This window comes from Trichomycterus rosablanca, chromosome 7 (assembly GCF_030014385.1).
Source record: "Trichomycterus rosablanca isolate fTriRos1 chromosome 7, fTriRos1.hap1, whole genome shotgun sequence".
NCBI lineage: Eukaryota > Metazoa > Chordata > Actinopteri > Siluriformes > Trichomycteridae > Trichomycterus > Trichomycterus rosablanca.
This window is the reverse complement of record NC_085994.1, coordinates 2,866,996-2,887,313: the sequence shown is the minus strand read 5'-3', so window position 1 is coordinate 2,887,313 and position 20,318 is coordinate 2,866,996. Positions and strand designations below refer to the sequence as shown.

At 42.5% G+C, this 20,318-nt stretch overlaps 1 protein-coding gene and 1 long non-coding RNA gene across 2 annotated transcripts in view; both read right to left on the bottom strand.

Annotated features, from left to right (window-relative positions):
- LOC134317972 (uncharacterized) overlaps window positions 1-20,318 on the bottom strand; it is a 33,126-nt gene that overhangs the window by 7,603 nt on the left and 5,205 nt on the right. The window contains exons 5-17 of the mRNA XM_062998721.1: window positions 19,429-19,625; window positions 18,179-18,263; window positions 16,986-17,102; window positions 16,767-16,839; window positions 15,343-15,472; window positions 13,417-13,494; window positions 12,357-12,438; window positions 10,618-10,634; window positions 4,362-4,401; window positions 3,994-4,067; window positions 3,861-3,902; window positions 3,088-3,159; window positions 2,460-2,573 (exon numbers count right to left, since the gene is read on the bottom strand). Coding sequence (XP_062854791.1) covers window positions 2,460-2,573; window positions 3,088-3,159; window positions 3,861-3,902; window positions 3,994-4,067; window positions 4,362-4,401; window positions 10,618-10,634; window positions 12,357-12,438; window positions 13,417-13,494; window positions 15,343-15,472; window positions 16,767-16,839; window positions 16,986-17,102; window positions 18,179-18,263; window positions 19,429-19,625 — 1,121 coding nt within the window. The remainder of the gene's footprint in view (window positions 1-2,459; window positions 2,574-3,087; window positions 3,160-3,860; window positions 3,903-3,993; window positions 4,068-4,361; window positions 4,402-10,617; window positions 10,635-12,356; window positions 12,439-13,416; window positions 13,495-15,342; window positions 15,473-16,766; window positions 16,840-16,985; window positions 17,103-18,178; window positions 18,264-19,428; window positions 19,626-20,318) is intronic.
- Window positions 3,996-6,726, bottom strand: LOC134318099 (uncharacterized). The gene is made up of 3 exons (XR_010013336.1): window positions 6,611-6,726; window positions 4,362-4,401; window positions 3,996-4,067 (listed from the first exon to the last, which is right to left on the bottom strand). It is a non-coding gene; the product is annotated as an uncharacterized LOC134318099 (long non-coding RNA).

Genomic DNA, 20,318 nt, shown 5'->3' with positions numbered 1-20,318 from the left:
GGAAAACCAGTATCAAACCAGTTCTATTTTTGTTATTAAATCCACCTCCAGTGCAAAAAAATCTGCTTACATTTACACACATCACAAAAGTCAGTATTATATGCATAAACAAAGAAATGTTTAAAAAACAAGTGGTTTAACCTTTGAACCTGGAACAATAAGAATAATCATCTAAATAAAACACTTTATGCCAGAACATTTGTTAAATAGCTCATTAATTAGTAGCTAATTTACCATCCTGAAGAGTTTGATCTATTTGTTTATTAGGATTTTAACGTCATGTTTTACACTCTGGTTACATTCATGACAGGAACGGTAGTTACTCATTACACAAGATTCATCAGTACACAAGTTTAATATCAAACACGGTCATGGACAATTTAGTATCTCCAGTTCACCTCACTTGTACGTCTTTGGACTGTGGGAGGAAACCGGAGCACCCAGAGGAAACCCACGCGGACACGGGGAGAACATGCAAACTCCACACAGAAAGGACCCGGACCGCCCCACCTGGGGATCGAACCCAGGACCTTCTTGCTGTGCAGCGACAGTGCTACCCACTGAGCTAATTTGCCTTTCACGACAATTTAACATTAGCGGTGAGCTGGCAGCCTTGCTTATCTTGCTTAAGCTGGATGTTATTAAGCTGAGCTAACTCTGCACCTGTAAATAGTAAAAGGTACAAACATAAAAGACATCAACACTCCAGTTTTACAGCGTACAGCTGAGTTGTGTTTTATTGTGTAAAACGTCAGCTGGTACCTGGCTCGTTCAAGAGTCATTACAGCTCTATACAAGTACATACTGAAGCGAAACGTATTATAGTCACTAAGTAGTTGTGTGTATTGGATTTGTCAGAGTCCAGGGAACACGACTGTGTTGATTGTGTATTTGTGTATGCGAGTGCAATTGGGTTTGAGTGACTGTTTGTGTGTGTTAGTGTATGTACAGTTGTGCTCAAAAGTTTACATACCCTGGCAGAATTTGTGATTTTTTGGCCATTTCTCTGAGAATATGAATGATAATACAAATAAAATTATTTTATTCATGGTTAGTAGTTGGGTGAAGACCTTTTTAAATCATAATGACAACAGAAACTACCCAAATGACCCTGATCAAAAGTTTACATACCCTAGTTCCTAATACCCTGTATTGCCTCCTTTATCATCAATGACAGCTTGAAGTCTTTTGTGGTAGTTGTGGATGAGGCCCTTAATTTTCTCAGATGGTAAAGCTGCACATTCTTCTTGGCAAAATGCCTCCAGCTCCTGTAAATTCTTGGGCCGTCTTGCATGAACTGCACAGTTGAGATCTCCCCAAAGCTGCTCCATGATATTGAGGTCAGGAGACTGAGATGGCCACTCCAGAAACTTCACTTTTTTCTGCTGTAGCCAATGACAGGTCAACTTGGCCTTGTGTTTTGAATCATTGTCATGTAGGAGCATCCAAGTGCGTCCCATGCGCAGCTTCCAGGCTGATGAGTGCAAGTTTTCCTCCAATATTTTCTGATAAAAGACTGCATTCATCTTGCCATCAATTTTGACCAAGTTCCCTGTGCCTGTGTGGCTCACACATCCCCAAAATATCAGCGATCCACCTCCGTGTTTCACAGTAGGGATGGTGCACTTTTCATCATAGGCTTTGTTGACTCCTCTCCAAATGTAGCATTTATGGTTGTGGCCAAAAAGTTCAATAACTGTTCCAGAAATGTTTGAGGTTTGTCTCTGTGCTGTTTGGCATATTGTAAGCGGGCTGCTTTGTGGCATTGGTGTAGTAACGACTTTCTTCTGGCAACTCGAACATGCAGCCCATTTTTCTTCATGTGCCTCCTTATTTTGCATCTACACCACTTTTTTTCAGAGAGTCCTGTATGTCAACTGACATTATTTGTGGGTTTTTCTTTCCATCTCGAACAATTTTCCTGGCAGTTTTGGCTGAAATTTTTGTTGGTCTACCTGACCTTGGCTTGGTTTCAACAGAATCCCTCATTTTCCACCTTCTTAATTAGAGTTTGAACACTGCTGATTGGCATTCTCAATTCCTTGGATATCTTTTTATATCCTTTTCCTGTTTTATAGAGTTCAACTATCTTCTCCTGCGGATCCTTTGATAATTATTTTGCTTTCCCCAAGCTTGTAATCCAACAACATCAGTGGCAGCACTGGATGAAACATGCAGGGGTCTGTCAGGGGCCCATAAACTCACTGACTTTTCATCAAAAAATCACAAATTCTGCCAAGGTATGTAAACTTATGAGCACAACTGTATGTATGTATATGAGCAAGTGTGTGTGAGTTTATGTATTTGTAAGTGTGCGTATGTTAGTGTGTGTGTGTATGTATGTGTGCATTTGAGTATGTGAGTGTTTATGTGTGTGTGTGTTATCAACCCGATGGGTCCCATATATTTGTACTTCCTGTGAGCAGGGTGAAAAGATCATTCTGATATGATGTGTTCACCTCTCCCAGTGAGATGGAGCTGATCGCCCCGGCTGTGTATCGGCCAACTCCAGGCAGCTGCTTGAGAAGATCTTCAGCATTTTTTGGCATTTTACCGTCAAGATCACGCACCACCTGACACACACACATATACGCCGATCAGGAATAACATTATGACCACCTTCCTAATATTGTGTCTTCCTTTTGCTGCCAAAACAGCCCTGACCCATCGAGGCATTGACTCCATTAGACCCCTGAAGGTGTGTTGTGGTATCTGGCACCAAGATGTCTTCAGCAGATCCTTTAACTCCTGTAGGTTGTGACGTCGGGCCTCCATGGATCGGACTTGTTTGTCCAGCACGTCCCACAGATGCTCGATTGGATTGAGATCTGGGGAATTTGGAGGCCAAGTCAACACCTCAAACTGGTGGCTGTGCTCCTGCTTTGTGGCAGGGCGCATCATCCTGCTGAAAGAGGCCACAGCCATCAGGGAACCGTTTCCATGAAAGGGTGAACATGGTCTGGAACGATGCTTAGGTAGGTGGTACGTGTCAAAGTAACATCCACATGGATGGCAGGACCAATAAAGGTTAAAAAAGTGAAGGGGTCTGAATACTTTCTGAATCCACTGTACTGAAGCATTACAAACCTTCTGCGCTCCTTCATGCAGTCTCCGTCCGCGTGAGTAATACCCCAGTCCGGACCACATCTGATTAACCTCCTGCCCAGAAACATCGTAAATAACACGCCAGGTAATTTCTCTGTTTATTTGTTTACTCGTTTATCTACACTATGTGGTCAAAAGTATGTGAACACCCCGGTAATTATTAAGATCAGGTATTTCAGCCACACCCAAAAACCGCAGTGCCAACAATGCTGCTCCTACTAGATGTGACGGGACCCTCTAATAAAGAAATTTGCTAATAAAGAAAGCCAGCTGTTTGTTCATTTTTTTGCTAGCTAACTTGTGAGCCCAGGTCGGGATTCGAAACCTCCAAATATATCACTGTTACGTGCTGGAATATTTTCCCTCTCTCTCTGTTTGGGTTTTCAAGCCAATTTATAGCATCAACTAGCCTATAATGTGCACAAAGCGTGGTCCATAAAAACCTCATGTGACAAAGCTGGTGTGGGGTGGAACTCCAGCGGCCTGCACAGGGTCTTGACCTATGGGATGAATTGGAACAACGACTGCAAACCTGGATTTCTTATCTGAAGGTGCATGACCTCACAAATCCTTTTTTTTTTTTTAAGTGAATAGGCAGAAATTTCCACACACACATTCCAAAATCAAAATAATCTGGATCTTTCCATGGTTTTGAACTGTGGTGGACTAAAGTCTTATGATCAGTCTAATGGTGTCCACATACTTTTGACCATATGATGTATGTAAGTATTCATTCTCTGTATGTTTTTGCGCACCTCTAGTGAAGCTCCAGCCAGTTCCTGCACTGTTGGCCATTTCTAATAAAGAAAAGAAAGAAACTATTACAGTAACGCCATACTAAACAACACAAGCACGATAAAGCCTCAATAAAACGTAATTGAGTCCTGCCTTCATCCATCTGTTGTAGTAATCGATGACTGTGGCCACCTGAGTCTGCTGCAGCATCACCTCCGACACCCACACTGTCAACACACAGACAGGAACAAGTGTAAATCCGGTCCAAACTCAGGTCCTCGAAGTCTCCGAGTTGTGCACCACTCACCACACTACGTGCTACCTTTAAACTGGATGTGCACAAATTCAGACACACACTCCAAAATCTTGAAAAGGGACTTTCAGGTCTAGATTACAGTCCATGGTTTTGCAATAACATGTCTAACACACTCATAATCAAGTGTCCATATACTTTTAGCGTATGAAGACGAGAGCTTTCGCCTCTTCTTTTCTTAAAAAAACGATCAAACCCTCACACTTACCCGCGTAGGTCCTGACGTCTGCGTCCTCCTCCGTCGCCGCCTTTCAGAACAAAAAAGAACAAACGAAACCTTGAACGTCATCGCGACATCAGCAAATTTACATTCAATTCAATATTTCATCCTGATGGCGACCAGGTGGCGCAGCGGGATATTCCGCGAGCACACCAGCGCCGAGATTCTGAACTCCTCGGTTCGAGACTCGACGTTGCCACCGGTCGGCTGGGCGCCATCTAGCGGGCATAATTGGCAGTGTCTGCAGCAGACACGTTTCTGCTAGGGCGGGATGACCGGACTATGTGGGTGGGGTCTTCAAACGCTGTGTAAGGACCCTGATTAGCAGATAGAGGCGCCTGCGTGGAGTGCATGGGTGAAAAAGGGTTCTGCTAAGGGCTGCACGCGGGTCAGAGGAGGTGTGAGCAGCAATATACCCACCTCGACTGCAATCAGGGATCCACCAGCAGCGGAAGACAGATTGACTACGCTAAATTGGGAGAAAATGCAGAAATAAAATAGAAAAAAACCCGTAGTAAAAATGAGTAAAAGGGGTATAAAAATAACATTTTTGTCAATTAGATTCATCACACTGAAATAAAGGTCCAAAAAAATACATAAAAAATTGATTAATAAAAAAAACCCACACAGCCACAAATACTGGCATCCCTACAATTTCTTAGAAACAAAATGCAACTTAGCTTTTTGGCAACAAACACTCTAAGTGGGTTTGCCATAAAAAGAAGAATGACCACACTGAACATTCTGTTTGTTTGTTTATTTATTAGGATTTTAACGTCATGTTTTACACTTTGGTTACATTCATGACTTCTCGAGGTTATATCAAACACAGTCATGGACAATTTAGTATCTACAATTTACCTCACTTGGATGTCTTTGGACTGTGGGAGGAAACCGGAGCACCCGGAGGAAACCCACACGGACACGGGGAGAACATGCAAACTCCACACAGAAAGGACCCGGATCGCCCCACCTGGGGATCGAACCCAGGACCTTCTTGCTGTGAGGCGACAGTGCTACCCACTTTGCCACCGTGCCGCCCTCCACACTGAAGATAACCTGAAGCCCAGTGTGAAATATGGTATTGGGTCTGTAATGTGGGACTGTTGTTCCTCCTTGGAACCTCATTCAGGTACATGGGATCAGGGACATGTTAAATCAAAATCTGTTTGCCAAGAAACTAAATACGGGCTGTTGTTGGATTATCCAGCAGGACAATGATTGAAAACACTTAACATGGTTTACTGTGTGCTTCTGCCATGGTCATCTTAGCACCCCGACCTAAAACCCATATAAAACCTGTAGGGTGAGCTGGAGAGCAAAGAGCACAAGAGAAGCTCTGGAAGTCTGGACGATCTGGAGAGATTCTGTTATGCCAAGTTCACACTACACGACTGGATCTCTTGTAATTGGAAGTCTCTCAAGTCATGTATAATGTATTTCAAAACTACACGACTGATCGGCGATAGGGGATCACACACTACACCATCTATCACCAGGAAAAATCTCAGGCAAGTCTTTTCGATCTGTTCTGTAGTGAGTTGAGAGTATTTTTTGCAATGCAGGGTGGGTATTATGGTTTGGCGTGGACGATAAGGTCACAAATACTGTAAAGCTTCTGTGTGTGCTGATGTATTCTGATAGAAACTATATTACGTCCCTGTCCCACGTTTTTACACTCCTCCCCCGGGTTTCCCCTCACCCCGTATCTTGCGTTCATTGGCTGTCGTTCCACATAGCACTCGCTGTAACTCACGACCTGCTCGCAACGGCTTTCACACTACAGGATTTTACAGGTCCAGATATTTAACATGCTATATATTTTTCTTCAGTCACAGAGCGATCGGTGAGCCGCTTGTATCGAGTCGTTGAACAATTCACACATAGCGATCGAGAGCCGAGTTTCGAGCCCCGAGTGAACACTGAGTTGCTCCCGAGCAGCGACCTGCAAAAGATTAAATCCAAGGGTTTTTCTTATAACCCTTTTGTTTATCTTTATTGAGGGGAGAAGGGCAATAGTTGTGGAGGGCATGGCATAAACAACTCTCACTGTGGTTCGATGAACTCCCTGAGAGCTAAAAATGGCACTGCAATGCCTCCCAGTTTTTCTCAGCTCATGACACAGCAGAGCTACACATGATGTGCATGAGAACTGATAAGTCGGATAATCAAAATAAAAGCACAAATGATATGATGTGAAGTCAAGGCTGTTTGATGTGACAGTGCGTGGTGTTTACCAGTCTGCGCCAGGGCAGATCTCTCTTCTTCTGATCGTACCAGCACAGCAGACGAGATCGAAAGTTCGAGAGTTCAGAAGGATCATGGAAGTAATGATAGAGGGAAGAATCTGGCTCTTCTTCTGGGGGAACATAATAAAAATGACATTCCTGCTTCAGCTGAAGTCAAAACTGTACACAGACAACACTTGGTACAACAATCACTGATTACTTTATGAGCTACAACTACAATTACTGACTGTAGCCCATCTGTTCTGCTCTGTAAACTTATATTAAATGGAAAGGGACCCACATATGACCCCCAATGACCAGAAAATGTCTGAGTGGTGAACCATTCTTAGCACAGCAATGACACTAATGTTTTAGTGACATTGTGTTGTGTTGGTCTGGTATGAGTGTAGCAGGTGTAGCAGTGTTGTTGTGATTTTTCAAAAACCCAATGTCAAATTAGAATGATTTGATACTAGCCATAGCCTAGTGGTCAAGGCACTGGACTAGTATTCAGAAGGTTCAAGCCCCACTACTGCCAGATTGTGGCAAATAGGCCCTTGAGCAAGGCCCTTAACCCCCAATTGCTCAGACTGTATACAGTAACTGTACTGTAAGTCACTTTGGATAAAGGCGTCTGCTAAATGCTGAAAATGTAAATCACAACAACACTACTGCACCTGCTACACTTATATCAGAATGATGGTATGGCCTCCTAATTCTTTATTAGTGATTATGATTGATTGGCTACAACAGGAAGAAAATTTGTCATGTAATCCAGCCTCTAATCCCACGACAAAGTAAAGCTCATTCGACTGTGAACAGTGAAGTGTTTCAGCAGCTTCTAATTAATAACAGATCTGTTCTTTTTGGCTTTCTTGGACTACAGCTGACAGATTTCTGCTCAGCATCCATCTGCTTTTGTGATTCAGTGCAGCCAAATTAGCTCTATTTATACGAGCACAGAGAAGTCAGCAGCTGTAGTCGCTCATGATGAACAATAATGAATTAGGAGGCCGAACCACAATGAAATAACATTAAAGATCTTTCTAGATCACCAAATAAAATCTAAACTCTGAATGTGTGTTTTGATCCAACAGGAATTCAGAAAATCAACCATTTAGTCCAGTTAGTTAAATAGATAGATAGAAATATAGATAGACAGATAAACAGACAGACAAATAGATAAACAGATAGACAAATATATAGACAGATAGATAGGTAGATAGATAAACAGACAGATATAGACAGACAGGTAGATAAGACAGGTAGATAGATAGATAGATATACAGATCTTGATAGACAGACAGAAAAAAAGATAGATAGACAGACAGATAGATAGATAGTAGGTAGGTAGACAGACAGACAGACAGAAAGATAGACAGATAGATACAAATACACAGACGACAGAAAGACAGATAGATAGACGGACAGACAGAAAGACAGATAGACATAGACAGACAGATATATACAAATAGAAAGACAGACAGATATACAGGTAGACAGATAGGTAGACGGACAGACAGACAGAAAGATAGAGACAGATAGATACAAATAGACAGACAGAAAGATAGACAGGTGGATAGATTGACAGACGGACTGACAGACAGACAGACAGACTGATAGATAGACAGACAGATACTTTATTAATCCCGAAGGAAGTTAAGGGAATTGATTTACTGAAACCAGGGTGAAGATGAAGTGTTTTTACCTTCTCTGATCTGCAGCTTTGGTTTCTTCAGTCTCTTGTTCTCCAGTGCTGCTCTGCTTCCTTTTCTCGTTACACATCTTAATTTACTCATAATAATATTAAAACCTGCTATTTTATATAAAACTGGACTTTTTTATAAAAGAGAATACCGTGTTTATGCTGACGAGTCCTGCAGTGAGTCCAGAGCACTCAGTAAATGAAATAAATGAACTCGGGAACAGTTGTGAATAATCTGAAGTGAAGACATCAGAACCACAACAATCTCCTCTGGCTGCACTGTAAACATGTGTTTACTACGCATGCGCAGTGGCGGTGAGAATTCGCGCCATTCAATTGAAGGCGGGTGTCTACGTCATTGAGAATGTCAGTAGAAACCAATATTGTTCACAAACTACGATTCATGTTTTATAAAAGCCGGAACGTTCATAAATTCCTTTGGGTAATGTAATAATACATTTAATTATATCCATATTGCATTAAAAATACTCAAATTTACACGCAAATCGTCGAACTTTTGTGTTTGCTTGTGCGAACTACATTTCCCATGATGCAACGCAGTTTCTAGCCGATCAGTGCCCAGGTTAACATCCGGGTACTACTCATAAACTACATAATTCTTTAATTGTCCAATGTAAAAGATGAACCGCTATAATTAAATAACAAAACATTTTGTTGAAATGAAACGTTTATTAATTAAAAAGTATTAATAAGTATTAATAATAAATGTAATGTTTATGTTAAAACCAAAATATTAGTTTTTAAGTGGCTAAGTTAGTGGCTAAGTCCTTACTTGACTTGTGGTTAAAGTACTGAACTAGTAATCAGAAGGTTGCTGGTTCAAGCCCCACCACTGCTGCTGTTGGGCTCTTGAGCAAGGCCTTTAACCCTCAATTGGTTAGACTGTATACTGTAACTGTAATGTAAGTCGCTTTGGATAAATGCGTCTGCTAAATGCAGAAAATGTGAATGCCTGTTCTTGTAGAACAGTTGTAGCCTAGTGGTTAAGGTACTGGACTAATAATCAGAAGGTCGCTTTTTCAAGCCCCACTACTGCCAGGTTGCCACTGTTGCCCTTGAGCAAGGCCCTTATTTGTTTGTTTATTAGGATTTTAACGTCATGTTTTACACTTTGGTTACATTCATGACAGGAACGGTAGTTACTCATCACACAAGATTCATCAGTTCACAAGGTTATATTAAACACAGTCATGGACAATTTAGTGTCTTCAATTCACCTCACTTGTATGTCTTTGGACTGTGGGAGGAAACCCGAGCACCAGGGGAAACCCACGAGGACACAGAGAGAACATGCAAACTCCACACAGAAAGGACCCGGACCGTCCCACCCAGGGATCGGACTCAGGACCTTCTGAGCAAGGCCCTTAACCCTCAATTGCTTAGATTGTATACTGTCACAGTACTGTAAGTTGCTTTGGATAAAAGTGTCTGCCAAATTCTGCACATGTAAACGTAAATTCAATTAAGATTCTGTAGCAACACCTTAAATGGGCAGTTTATGCTAAAAAAAACTTTCCAGTGTAGCCAAATTAAAATAAGTGGGTCAGAATTCCTCCACAGCTGTATTCGGCTGTACAGTCTTCAAAACTTTCTCTAAAATATTTGGGAGAGTAATTGACCCATCCCTGTTTATTACCTGTTTGGTGGTGTGGCACAGGAGAGTGGCACCGTCAGCAGGAAAGAAATTAGCATTATGGCCCTCAGCTCTCTCCTGGCTAGGAGACTGATACTGTTTAAATGGAAGGACTCTGTTCCACCTACATATTGCCAGTGGCTTACAGAAATCACTAGCCATCTCAAACCAGAGAGGATTAGATGTACTGTCCAGGGGTCCACCAAGAAATTTTACAATATTTGGGAGCCCCTTCTGGCACATATTGGGGGAGATGGGAGCTAACAGCAGGACAATATAATCAACATATGTAACTTTAATGTGATGGTATTTTCTGTTTTGATTTATTATATACTGGCTGTGCTTTAAGTTTACATATTCATGACTGGTTTGGGGAAAAGGGGACTTTTTTTTCTTTGTTGTTATTCTTGTGAAATTGTATTAAAAAACAAAATAAACTTTGATCAAAAAAGAATTCCTCCACATTCAGTCACAGAAAAGAGCGATTATTAAAATTCTTGGGTTTCCACAACATCCGTCTCTTATAAGTGTATGTGAACCCTTCACCTTGAATGTGTGTCTGCATGTCTTGACACAAGCTGCTGACAGATATTTATGTAAAGTAAACCATACAGTGAAGTATTAAATATTCAGTCGATTCGGTTGTCAGGATTCTGCAGTTCGCTCTTTCATTTCTGCAATGAAACAGAAAAGAAGATCCTGATAAATATTCCAGCAATTATAGGTGGTGAACAAAATAACAGAAACAGTCCGAGAAACAGAGTCTTGAATGTGATTTAATCACAATTACAGTCCCAGCCATACAGCCAAATTTAAAAGATTCATTGTGATGAATCTATATCATGCATTAGATTTAAAAAGCTTTAATGCTGCAACTAACAGGGTTTCGAAGAGGCCAAATCTATTATGTTCCTCTGCCACATGCCCAGTCATCAACCGCTTCTTTTCACCTGCCAGAGATGGAGTCTCACAGAGCAGTATTGCGAAAGAGGCAAGCACTTGTATCTATAAATCAACAAACCTGTTTGCCCATCCCTCCTCTTACACAGGCAATCGTGTCTGTGTAGACGCTTGACTACATTTACGGCATTTAGCAGACGCTTTTATCCAAAGCGACTTACAGTATACGGTTTAAGCAATTGAGGGTTAAGGGCCTTGCTCAGGGTCCCAACAGTGGCAACCTTGACCACTAGGCTACAACTACCCTGACTGCTGCAACTGACTATTTGAGAACACAGCTGAGATTCGAACTCATAAGCTTTAGATCAGTATTTGTTTATTGTTTGTTTATTAGGATTTTAACGTCATGTTTTACACCTTGGCTACATTCATGACAGGAACGGTAGTTACTCATTATACAAGATTCATCAGTTCACAAAGTCATATTGAACACAGTCATGGACAATTTAGTATCTCCAATTCACCTCATTTGCATGTCTTTTGACTGTGGGAGGAATCTCCAAAACCCACGCAGACACGGGGAGAACATGCAAACTCCACACAGAAAGGACCCGGACCGCACCACCTGGGGATCGATCCCAGGACCCTCTTGCTGTGAAGCAACAGTGCTACCCACCGAGCCACCGTGCCGCCTTATAGATCAGTACAGTCTGTACACAGTCTGTACAGTCTGTGGCATCTGTACAGGGCCCCCCAAGGTCGGAACACTCATTTAAAATGATGTTTTTATATTCCAGACAATAAAGTCCACATATGTATTGCTAATATTAATTCAGAGGTTTGATGACCACCAGAATATATTTAAGTAATTCAAATATTCAAATATGCAAACTGTGAAGTAGATCTCCACTTTCTTTACTACATAAATAACTGAAGGATTTTCTTGTTAAATAATGCCCCAGCACCCCACCACAAACAATGCAGGAATTATAAAAGCATATTCTATCTATTTCCTCGGCTGCTCCCGTTAGGGGTCGCCGGAGGATCGTGATCTGCATTATTGATTTGGCACAGTTTTTACGCCGGATGCCCTTCATGACACGACCCTCCCTATTTATCCGGGCTTGGGACCGGCAATACAATGCACTGGTTTATTCATCCTAGCGGCCGGGTACTTATAGGACAATTCAGTGTCTCCAATTAGCCTGGCTGCATGTTTTTGGACTGTGGGAGGAAACCGGAGCAGCCGGAATAAACCCATGCAGACACGGGGAGAACATGCAAACTCCGCACAGAAAGGACCCAGACCGCCCCACCTGGGGATCGAACCTAGGACCTTCTTGCTGTGAGGCGACAGTGCCACCGTGCCGCCTTTATAAAAGCACACCTTTCATTCCTTCTTAGCTCCTGAAAATGAATCTGTTTCTGATATTTTGTCCACCCCCTGTACTTTAAATATTGATTAAAAAAAATAATGACTGCAAAATAAAACTTACCGCTTGAAACTTCCACTTTGTTGGACAGTAAAATATCTGCTTGAACTTCATCCATGCTGATGTACAGGAGCTCTGCGTTGTGCTGAAAACACAGAAAGCCGTGACTGGAACAATCAGTGGTTTCCAGCACTTAGATTTGAGTAAACAAGTGTCAAGTATTTATTTATTTTTTATTAGAATTTTAACGTCATGTTTTACATTTTGGTTACATTCATGACAGGAACGGTAGTTCCACATTACACAAGATTCATCCGTTCAAGTTTTTAATGTCAGACACAGTCATGGACAATTTTGTATCTTCAATTCACCTCACTTGCACGTCTTTGGACTGTGGGAGGAAACCGGAGCTTCCGGGGGGAAACCCACGCAGACACAGGGAGAACATGCAAACTCCACACAGAAAGAACCCAGACCACGCCACCTGGGGATCAAACCCAGTATCTTCTTGCTGTGAGGCGACAGTGCTACCCACTAAGCCACCGTACCGTTCACATGTTCACTTTCAGTGCTAGAACTCCCAGGTTTGAGTCTCAGCACTGACCGCTTCTTTTCACCGGACAGTAGCGGATTCCTACAGAAATAAAATATAGGTACAACTAAAGCACTTTGTGGTGTTGTGATAAACTGTGTGGCCCACTACAGCTGGAATCTAGGGTTTGAATTCCCAGTGGTGCTATTATCCGCTCTGTCATGTACATACAGAAATGATTGGCTATGTCTGAGGAAGCGGAATGGCCGAGGCCCTGCGAAGGATTGGCGCCCTGTCCAGTGTGTGTTAATGCACTGCAGCCAATAATTTAGACCCACTGCAACCCTGACCAGGACTAAGTGGTGGTAAGACATTTCCATGAATAAATGAATGAATGAATTCATGTGTAATTACAGCAATTAGCAGGCTGCTCAGGTGCAATTTTGATTGCAGGTGTGATGAGCTACAGCTTTAGTAAACAAAATGCTAATGCCATACTCAGAGTGAGTGCAAATCATATTCCGGCTCGTCATCTTTATACGTCATCTAGCACCTCACAGCGAGTGAGTATGAACCCTGACCAAAACTCACCATGAAGGAGTTAAAGAGATCAGATCCCATAGCACTCCGTACCTGTTCCTCAACCTCGGGGTAGGAGCGCACGAAATGCTGCACACACAAGAAATGAGCATGAACAGCACAGTATTTAATCACACTCTAATTTCTAGATCAGAGTTTCTGGACGTTATACTAACTGTTCGTTTTAACCCGGATCAACAGATCAAAGCTGCTAAAAGTACAAATGTACATCTGTACATGCATATATATACAGTGTATCACAAAAGTGAGTACACCCCTCACATTTCTGCAGATATTTAAGTATATCTTTTCATGGGACAACACTGACAAAATGACACTTTGACACAATGAAAAGTAGTCTGTGTGCAGCTTATATAACAGTGTAAATTTATTCTTCCCTCAAAATAACTCAATATACAGCCATTAATGTCTAAACCACCGGCAACAAAAGTGAGTACACCCCTTAGTGAAAGTTCCTGAAGTGTCAATATTTTGTGTGGCCACCATTATTTCCCAGAACTGCCTTAACTCTCCTGGGCATGGAGTTTACCAGAGCTTCACAGGTTGCCACTGGAATGCTTTTCCACTCCTCCATGACGACATCACGGAGCTGGCGGATATTCGAGACTTTGAGCTCCTCCACCTTCCGCTTGAGGATGCCCCAAAGATGTTCTATTGGGTTTAGGTCTGGAGACATGCTTGGCCAGTCCATCACCTTTACCCTCAGCCTCTTCAATAAAGCAGTGGTCATCTTAGAGGTGTGTTTGGGGTCATTATCATGCTGGAACACTGCCCTGCGACCCAGTTTCCGGAGGGAGGGGATCATGCTCTGCTTCAGTATTTCACAGTACATATTGGAGTTCATGTGTCCCTCAATGAAATGTAACTCCCCAACACCTGCTGCACTCATGCAGCCCCAGACCATGGCATTCCCACCACCATGCTTGACTGTAGGCATGACACACTTATCTTTGTACTCCTCACCTGATTGCCGCCACACATGCTTGAGACCATCTGAACCAAACAAATTAATCTTGGTCTCATCAGACCATAGGACATGGTTCCAGTAATCCATGTCCTTTGTTGACATGTCTTCAGCAAACTGTTTGCGGGCTTTCTTGTGTAGAGACTTCAGAAGAGGCTTCCTTCTGGGGTGACAGCCATGCAGACCAATTTGATGTAGTGTGCGGCGTATGGTCTGAGCACTGACAGGCTGACCCCCCACCTTTTCAATCTCTGCAGCAATGCTGACAGCACTCCTGCGCCTATCTTTCAAAGACAGCAGTTGGATGTGATGCTGAGCACGTGCACTCGGCTTCTTTAGACGACCAACGCGAGGTCTGTTCTGAGTGGACCCTGCTCTTTTAAAACGCTGGATGATCTTGGCCACTGTGCTGCAGCTCAGTTTCAGGGTGTTGGCAATCTTCTTGTAGCCTTGGCCATCTTCATGTAGCGCAACAATTCGTCTTTTAAGATCATCAGAGAGTTCTTTGCCATGAGGTGTCATGTTGGAACTTTCAGTGACCAGTATGAGAGAGTGTGAGAGCTGTACTACTAAATTGAACACACCTGCTCCCTATGCACACCTGAGACCTAGTAACACTAACAAATCACATGACATTTTGGAGGGAAAATGACAAGCAGTGCTCAATTTGGACATTTAGGGGTGTAGTCTCTTAGGGGTGTACTCACTTTTGTTGCCGGTGGTTTAGACATTAATGGCTGTATATTGAGTTATTTTGAGGGAAGAATAAATTTACACTGTTATATAAGCTGCACACAGACTACTTTTCATTGTGTCAAAGTGTCATTTTGTCAGTGTTGTCCCATGAAAAGATATACTTAAATATCTGCAGAAATGTGAGGGGTGTACTCACTTTTGTGATACACTGTATATGTGTGTGTGTGTGTGTGTGTGTGTGCATATTGTATTCATACCTCCAAAGCCAGACTGGCCTGTATCTGAGCCTCTGCATGCTCCTGATTGCCCATGGCGTAGAGTAAATGATGCACCACTCCACGCTGGACCAGCTCCTCTGACGTCTCCCGCTTTCCCTCAGCCAACATCCTGCACAACACCACATTTTAAACAAACTTAAACATATTACATTTTATTTATTTCATACCAGGATGCTGTTGAGTTCTCCACTGTGATTGGTCGGTCATTGACATATACAAAAGTTTTAGATAGATAGATAGATAGATAGATAGATAGATAGATAGATAGATAGATAGATAGATAGATAGATAGATAGATAGATAGATAGATAGATAGATAGATAGATAGATAGATAGATAGATAGATAGATAGATAGATAGATAGACAGACAGACAGACAGACAGACAGACAGACAAATATATAGATAGACAGACAGACAGATAGATAGATAGACAGACAGATAGACACTTTATTGATCCCAAAAGAAATTAATTATATATTAATTATAAATGAAATATTTATTAATTATAAATTATTAATTATAAATTATTTACTAATTATAAATTAATTATTTACTAATTATAAAATAATTATTTATTAATTTTGAATTAATTATTATTATATTTATATAATTTATTTAATATAATATATAATTATTTTAATATACAGGAAAGAAACATTTGCACATTCGAATGCACAATTACAGTTTATTTACTGAATATAACATTAACAAAATACAACATAAAATTTTCAATTGCATTATTCTGGTCAGCGTCACTACAGGTCAGGTTTATCCGGTAACACTGGGCACAAGGCAGAAATACCCTAGACAGGGCGCCAATGTATCGCAGGGTTTCGGCCACCCCCATCAGACGTGTCTGAGACATGCCAATCATTTCTTTGTAGATGCCCGGCCGGCCAAAAGCTGTGGTTGGCTATCATAATAGACCGTTGCGCCATAAATATGAACATTTCATTTCATTTTACCACTGCTTTATCCTGGTCAAAGACATGGTGGGACCAGTTTTCCCGGAATCACCGGGGCGCAACACAGTAACACACCACTGTGGGGCCTCGGCTATCATCGGACCCCTCAGACACAGTCAATCATGTCTGTATGTAGACCTGATACCACTGATGTAGCCAATACCACTGATGGGGATTCAAACCACTGTGCCACCCGAGCGCCCCGTATTAATATTAAATAACAAATAATTCACGTCTGCCTGTTCCACATTGCATGTTTACTTTACTTTGATGCATAACCACTGCAACAACCATGCTGCTGGTTGAAGTAATGGACTGTAGAGCCTACAGACTAAATAAATACTGTCTTTTATAATTAAATTATTAAGAATTCCTTTAATCCACCAAAAAACAGATGACAGTTTTTTAGATGTTCTTTACTCTGTGAGGACTTTACCGTAGAGTTTTGGCTGCTGCTGCCTGCTGGACGTACACTGGTAATGGCTCTGTCATCTTTATCATCTCTGGATCTGTAAAAACAGTCATTAGTAGATCAGATTTAATCTAAATGATGTGTGGCGCTATAGAGCACTGTGGGATAAAATAAAGCTGGAACAACATAATGCTCAACACAAATACACAAAGGCTCAAATTGTATTCAGCAATGAGGTCGTACCCTGCAGGATCTTGTGTTTGTGGGTTCCATCTCTGGTAGGTTTGAGTAGAGCGAGCAGAGCGCTGAGCAGAACGTCTCTCACCTCCGTCTGCTGCAGCTCTATAATCAGCTCTATAGCTGCAACAGACAGGGTACAAACACAAACAAACCATATAAACACACAAATACAACCATTAACACTTTATTAGCATCTAATCCATCTATTCCAGCCTCGTGACTGCCTGTGAAACCAGGTCGCTATATGTGTTTTTCTTTTTTTGCACCCTATTCAGTCATGGCCAGCTGGAACTCTCTCATCGATGCCGCCACCCCCATCCTGATCAAATAGAGCCAAGTCAGTCACATGTCCACTCTAACACGTGCACACTTTTCACTACTGAGAGCCACACACTGCCATCCGTGATCGGCCACCCCCAGTAAAGGCACCTCGGCCGGTCAGCGAGTAAATTTGCGAGTAAAAAAATCAAGAAATGGCGCTCAGGTGGCGCAGCGGTAAAACACACTAGCACACCAGAGCTGACATCTCACACTTTCGCTGGGTGCCTACGTGAACGATTGGCTGTTGTTCATACAGGGTGGGAGCCGGACAGGGATTCCTCACAACTGACGCAATTACGTTTGCCTGCACAGAGTCGAGGGATAATGCGTTGATCAGGGTGTGGCTCTCCGTACACAAAGCTGATCCGCATATGAACTCGCCTCGTGCAGGTGAAAAGATGCGGTCGGCTACTGCAGTGGTCCCCAACCACCGGGCCGCAGACCAGTTCGTGGGTCATTTATTACTGGGCCGTACAAAAAGAATAAATAATTCTACATCGCTACATCAGCAACTACTTTTTCACGGGTGCAATGTCTCCAATCACTCCTAGGTGGGAGCAGCGTCTCGTTGTAGCAAAAAAAGCTAATTTGTGAGTAGTATAGTTATTCCATTTTAAATCCCCCCGCCCCCGCCGGTCCGTGAAATTATATATATTGTATGAAACCGGTCCGTGGTGCAAGAAAGGTTGGGGACCGCTGGGCTACTGCACATGTGTCGGAGGGGGGATGTGTCATGGCTCTCCTCAGTCAGAGTGGAAGGTCAACATCAGTAAAGAGGAAGCGTAATGCAGTTAGGTAATTGGATACACTGAAGTCAGGAAAAAAAGGAAAAAAATGCCTAAACAAAAATAAATTTTAGTCTAATTCCTCCTCACCTCCACACTGAACCTCCAGATGAAACGAGCGCAGTAGGTCCAGCAGTGGTTCCACTATAGCCGGATGAGCTGATTTTACAAAAGTCTGGTAGAAGGAGAATGATTTATACAAACAGGTTCAGTTTATTTATGCCTTCTATATAACATTAAAGGATTCATGCTGCGTTCAAATAAACATTCTTTAAAAAAATGCAGCATTGTTGTTATATTAATGAGAATGACATGTTTATGGATCAAACACCACACGTGGTCACGTGTCACAATAAAGCTCAGTTGTCCTTTAAAGTTCACCAGGCGGCAGGGTGGCTGGGTGGGTAGCACTGTCACCTCACAGCGAAAAGGTCCTGGGTTCAGTTCCCAGGTGGAGAGGTCCGGGTCCTTTCTGTTTGGAGTTTGCATGTTCTCCCTCTGTCTGCGGTTTCCTCCTACAGTCCAAAGACATGCAAATGAGGTGCAACGGTCACCTCACAGGAAGAAGGTTCTAGGTTCGATTCCCGGTCCTTTCTGTGTGGAGTTTGCATGTTCTCCCCGTGTCTGCGGTTTCCTCCCACAGTCCAAAGACATGCAAGTGAGGTGCAACTGTCGCCTCACAGGAAGAAGGTTCTAGGTTTGATTCCCGGTCCTTTCTGTGTGGAGTTTGCATGTTCTCCCTGTGTCCCCTGTACTAGGTATACACAGAGAGACTAGAGAGAATTCTGGAAATATTAGATTTGATCTTTTTTTGCTGGATGCCCTTCCTGGCTCAACCCTCCTTCCTCATTTATCTGGGGTTGGGACTGGCACTGACAGCGCAATGACAAGTGCACCTCTCGATTACTAGGCTTTTCGGTCATCCTTCTCCTCTTCCCTTCCGGGCAAAGCCAATTGTGTGCCAATAGTGTGCAGATGCCCAGCTGGTCGATAGCACCATTGAGAGCTGAATCCTAGATCCTTGATATATTTAATAATTAATGGAACTATTTACAACATTTGAATCCAGGGATGGCGGGGGGGGGGGGGGGGGGTAGTCACAGTGGGTAGTGATGTCGCTGCAAAGCAAGAGTTTGTATGTTCTCCCTGTGTCTGTGTGGGTTTCCTCCAGGTGCTCCAGTTTCCTCCCACAGTCCAAACACATGCAGTCAGGTTAATTGGAGCCACCTAGGTGTGAATGTGTGTGTGTGTTTGCCCTTTGATGGCCTGGTGACCCTTAATGAGATAAAGCGGTGGTAAAACAGACAATGAATGAATGAATGAATGATGTATTGTTGTACCTGCACTTTGCGTAAGGTGTGAAGCACGAGCTGTTGAGCTGTAGGGTTTCTGCAGGCCAGCAGAGCGATCAGACCTTTATACACCTGCTTCTGGTACCTGAGGTTCCCGTGAGCCAGAGATTCCAGCAGGTTGATCGCCGAGCGCTGAGTCTCCTCTGAGCGGGACTTCACCAGACACTCAGCTACGACCTTCACACCTTCATTCAGAAACAAGAGAAATTAAAAGGAGCGGAGATTAAACTGTGAATGTATTTTCTGTACCTGCTTTATCCTGGTAAGAGTCGTGGTGGGTCAGGTACTACCCGGAAACACCCCGGCCTGACACAGAAATACACCCTGGTAACGATGGCAGTTCATTAAAAGGCAAAAACACTTCAATGCTTTTACCGTGATAAGTGTTGAGAGTTTATTCACGTGCACTACATAGACAAAAGTATTCGGACACCCCTTCTATTTTCTATTCATGTGTTTCAGCCACTGCAATTGCTACCAGGTATAATAAATCAATTATATAAAATAAATGATATGCTGCCATCTTTGCAGCAACAGTTTAGGGAAGGACCTTTCATGTTCCAGCATGACTGTGCCCCAGTGCACAAAGCAATCTATATAAAGACATGAAGAAAAGAGCCCTGAAGTGGAACATCCATCGAGGCTTCCATGACCAATATCAGCGCCCAGCCGTACACATTCTCATCTGATTGGGCACAAATTCCCACAGACATACTGTGAAGTCTTGAAGAAAGCCATCTTAGAAGAAGAGGTCCCATTTGAAATGGGATGTCCAACAAGCTCATGGTCAGGTGTCCAAATGCTTTTTGCCATATAATGTAGTTTTGTATGAACTGTTAAGATGTTATTGTTTTGCTAATCAAAAATCAAACATGAGG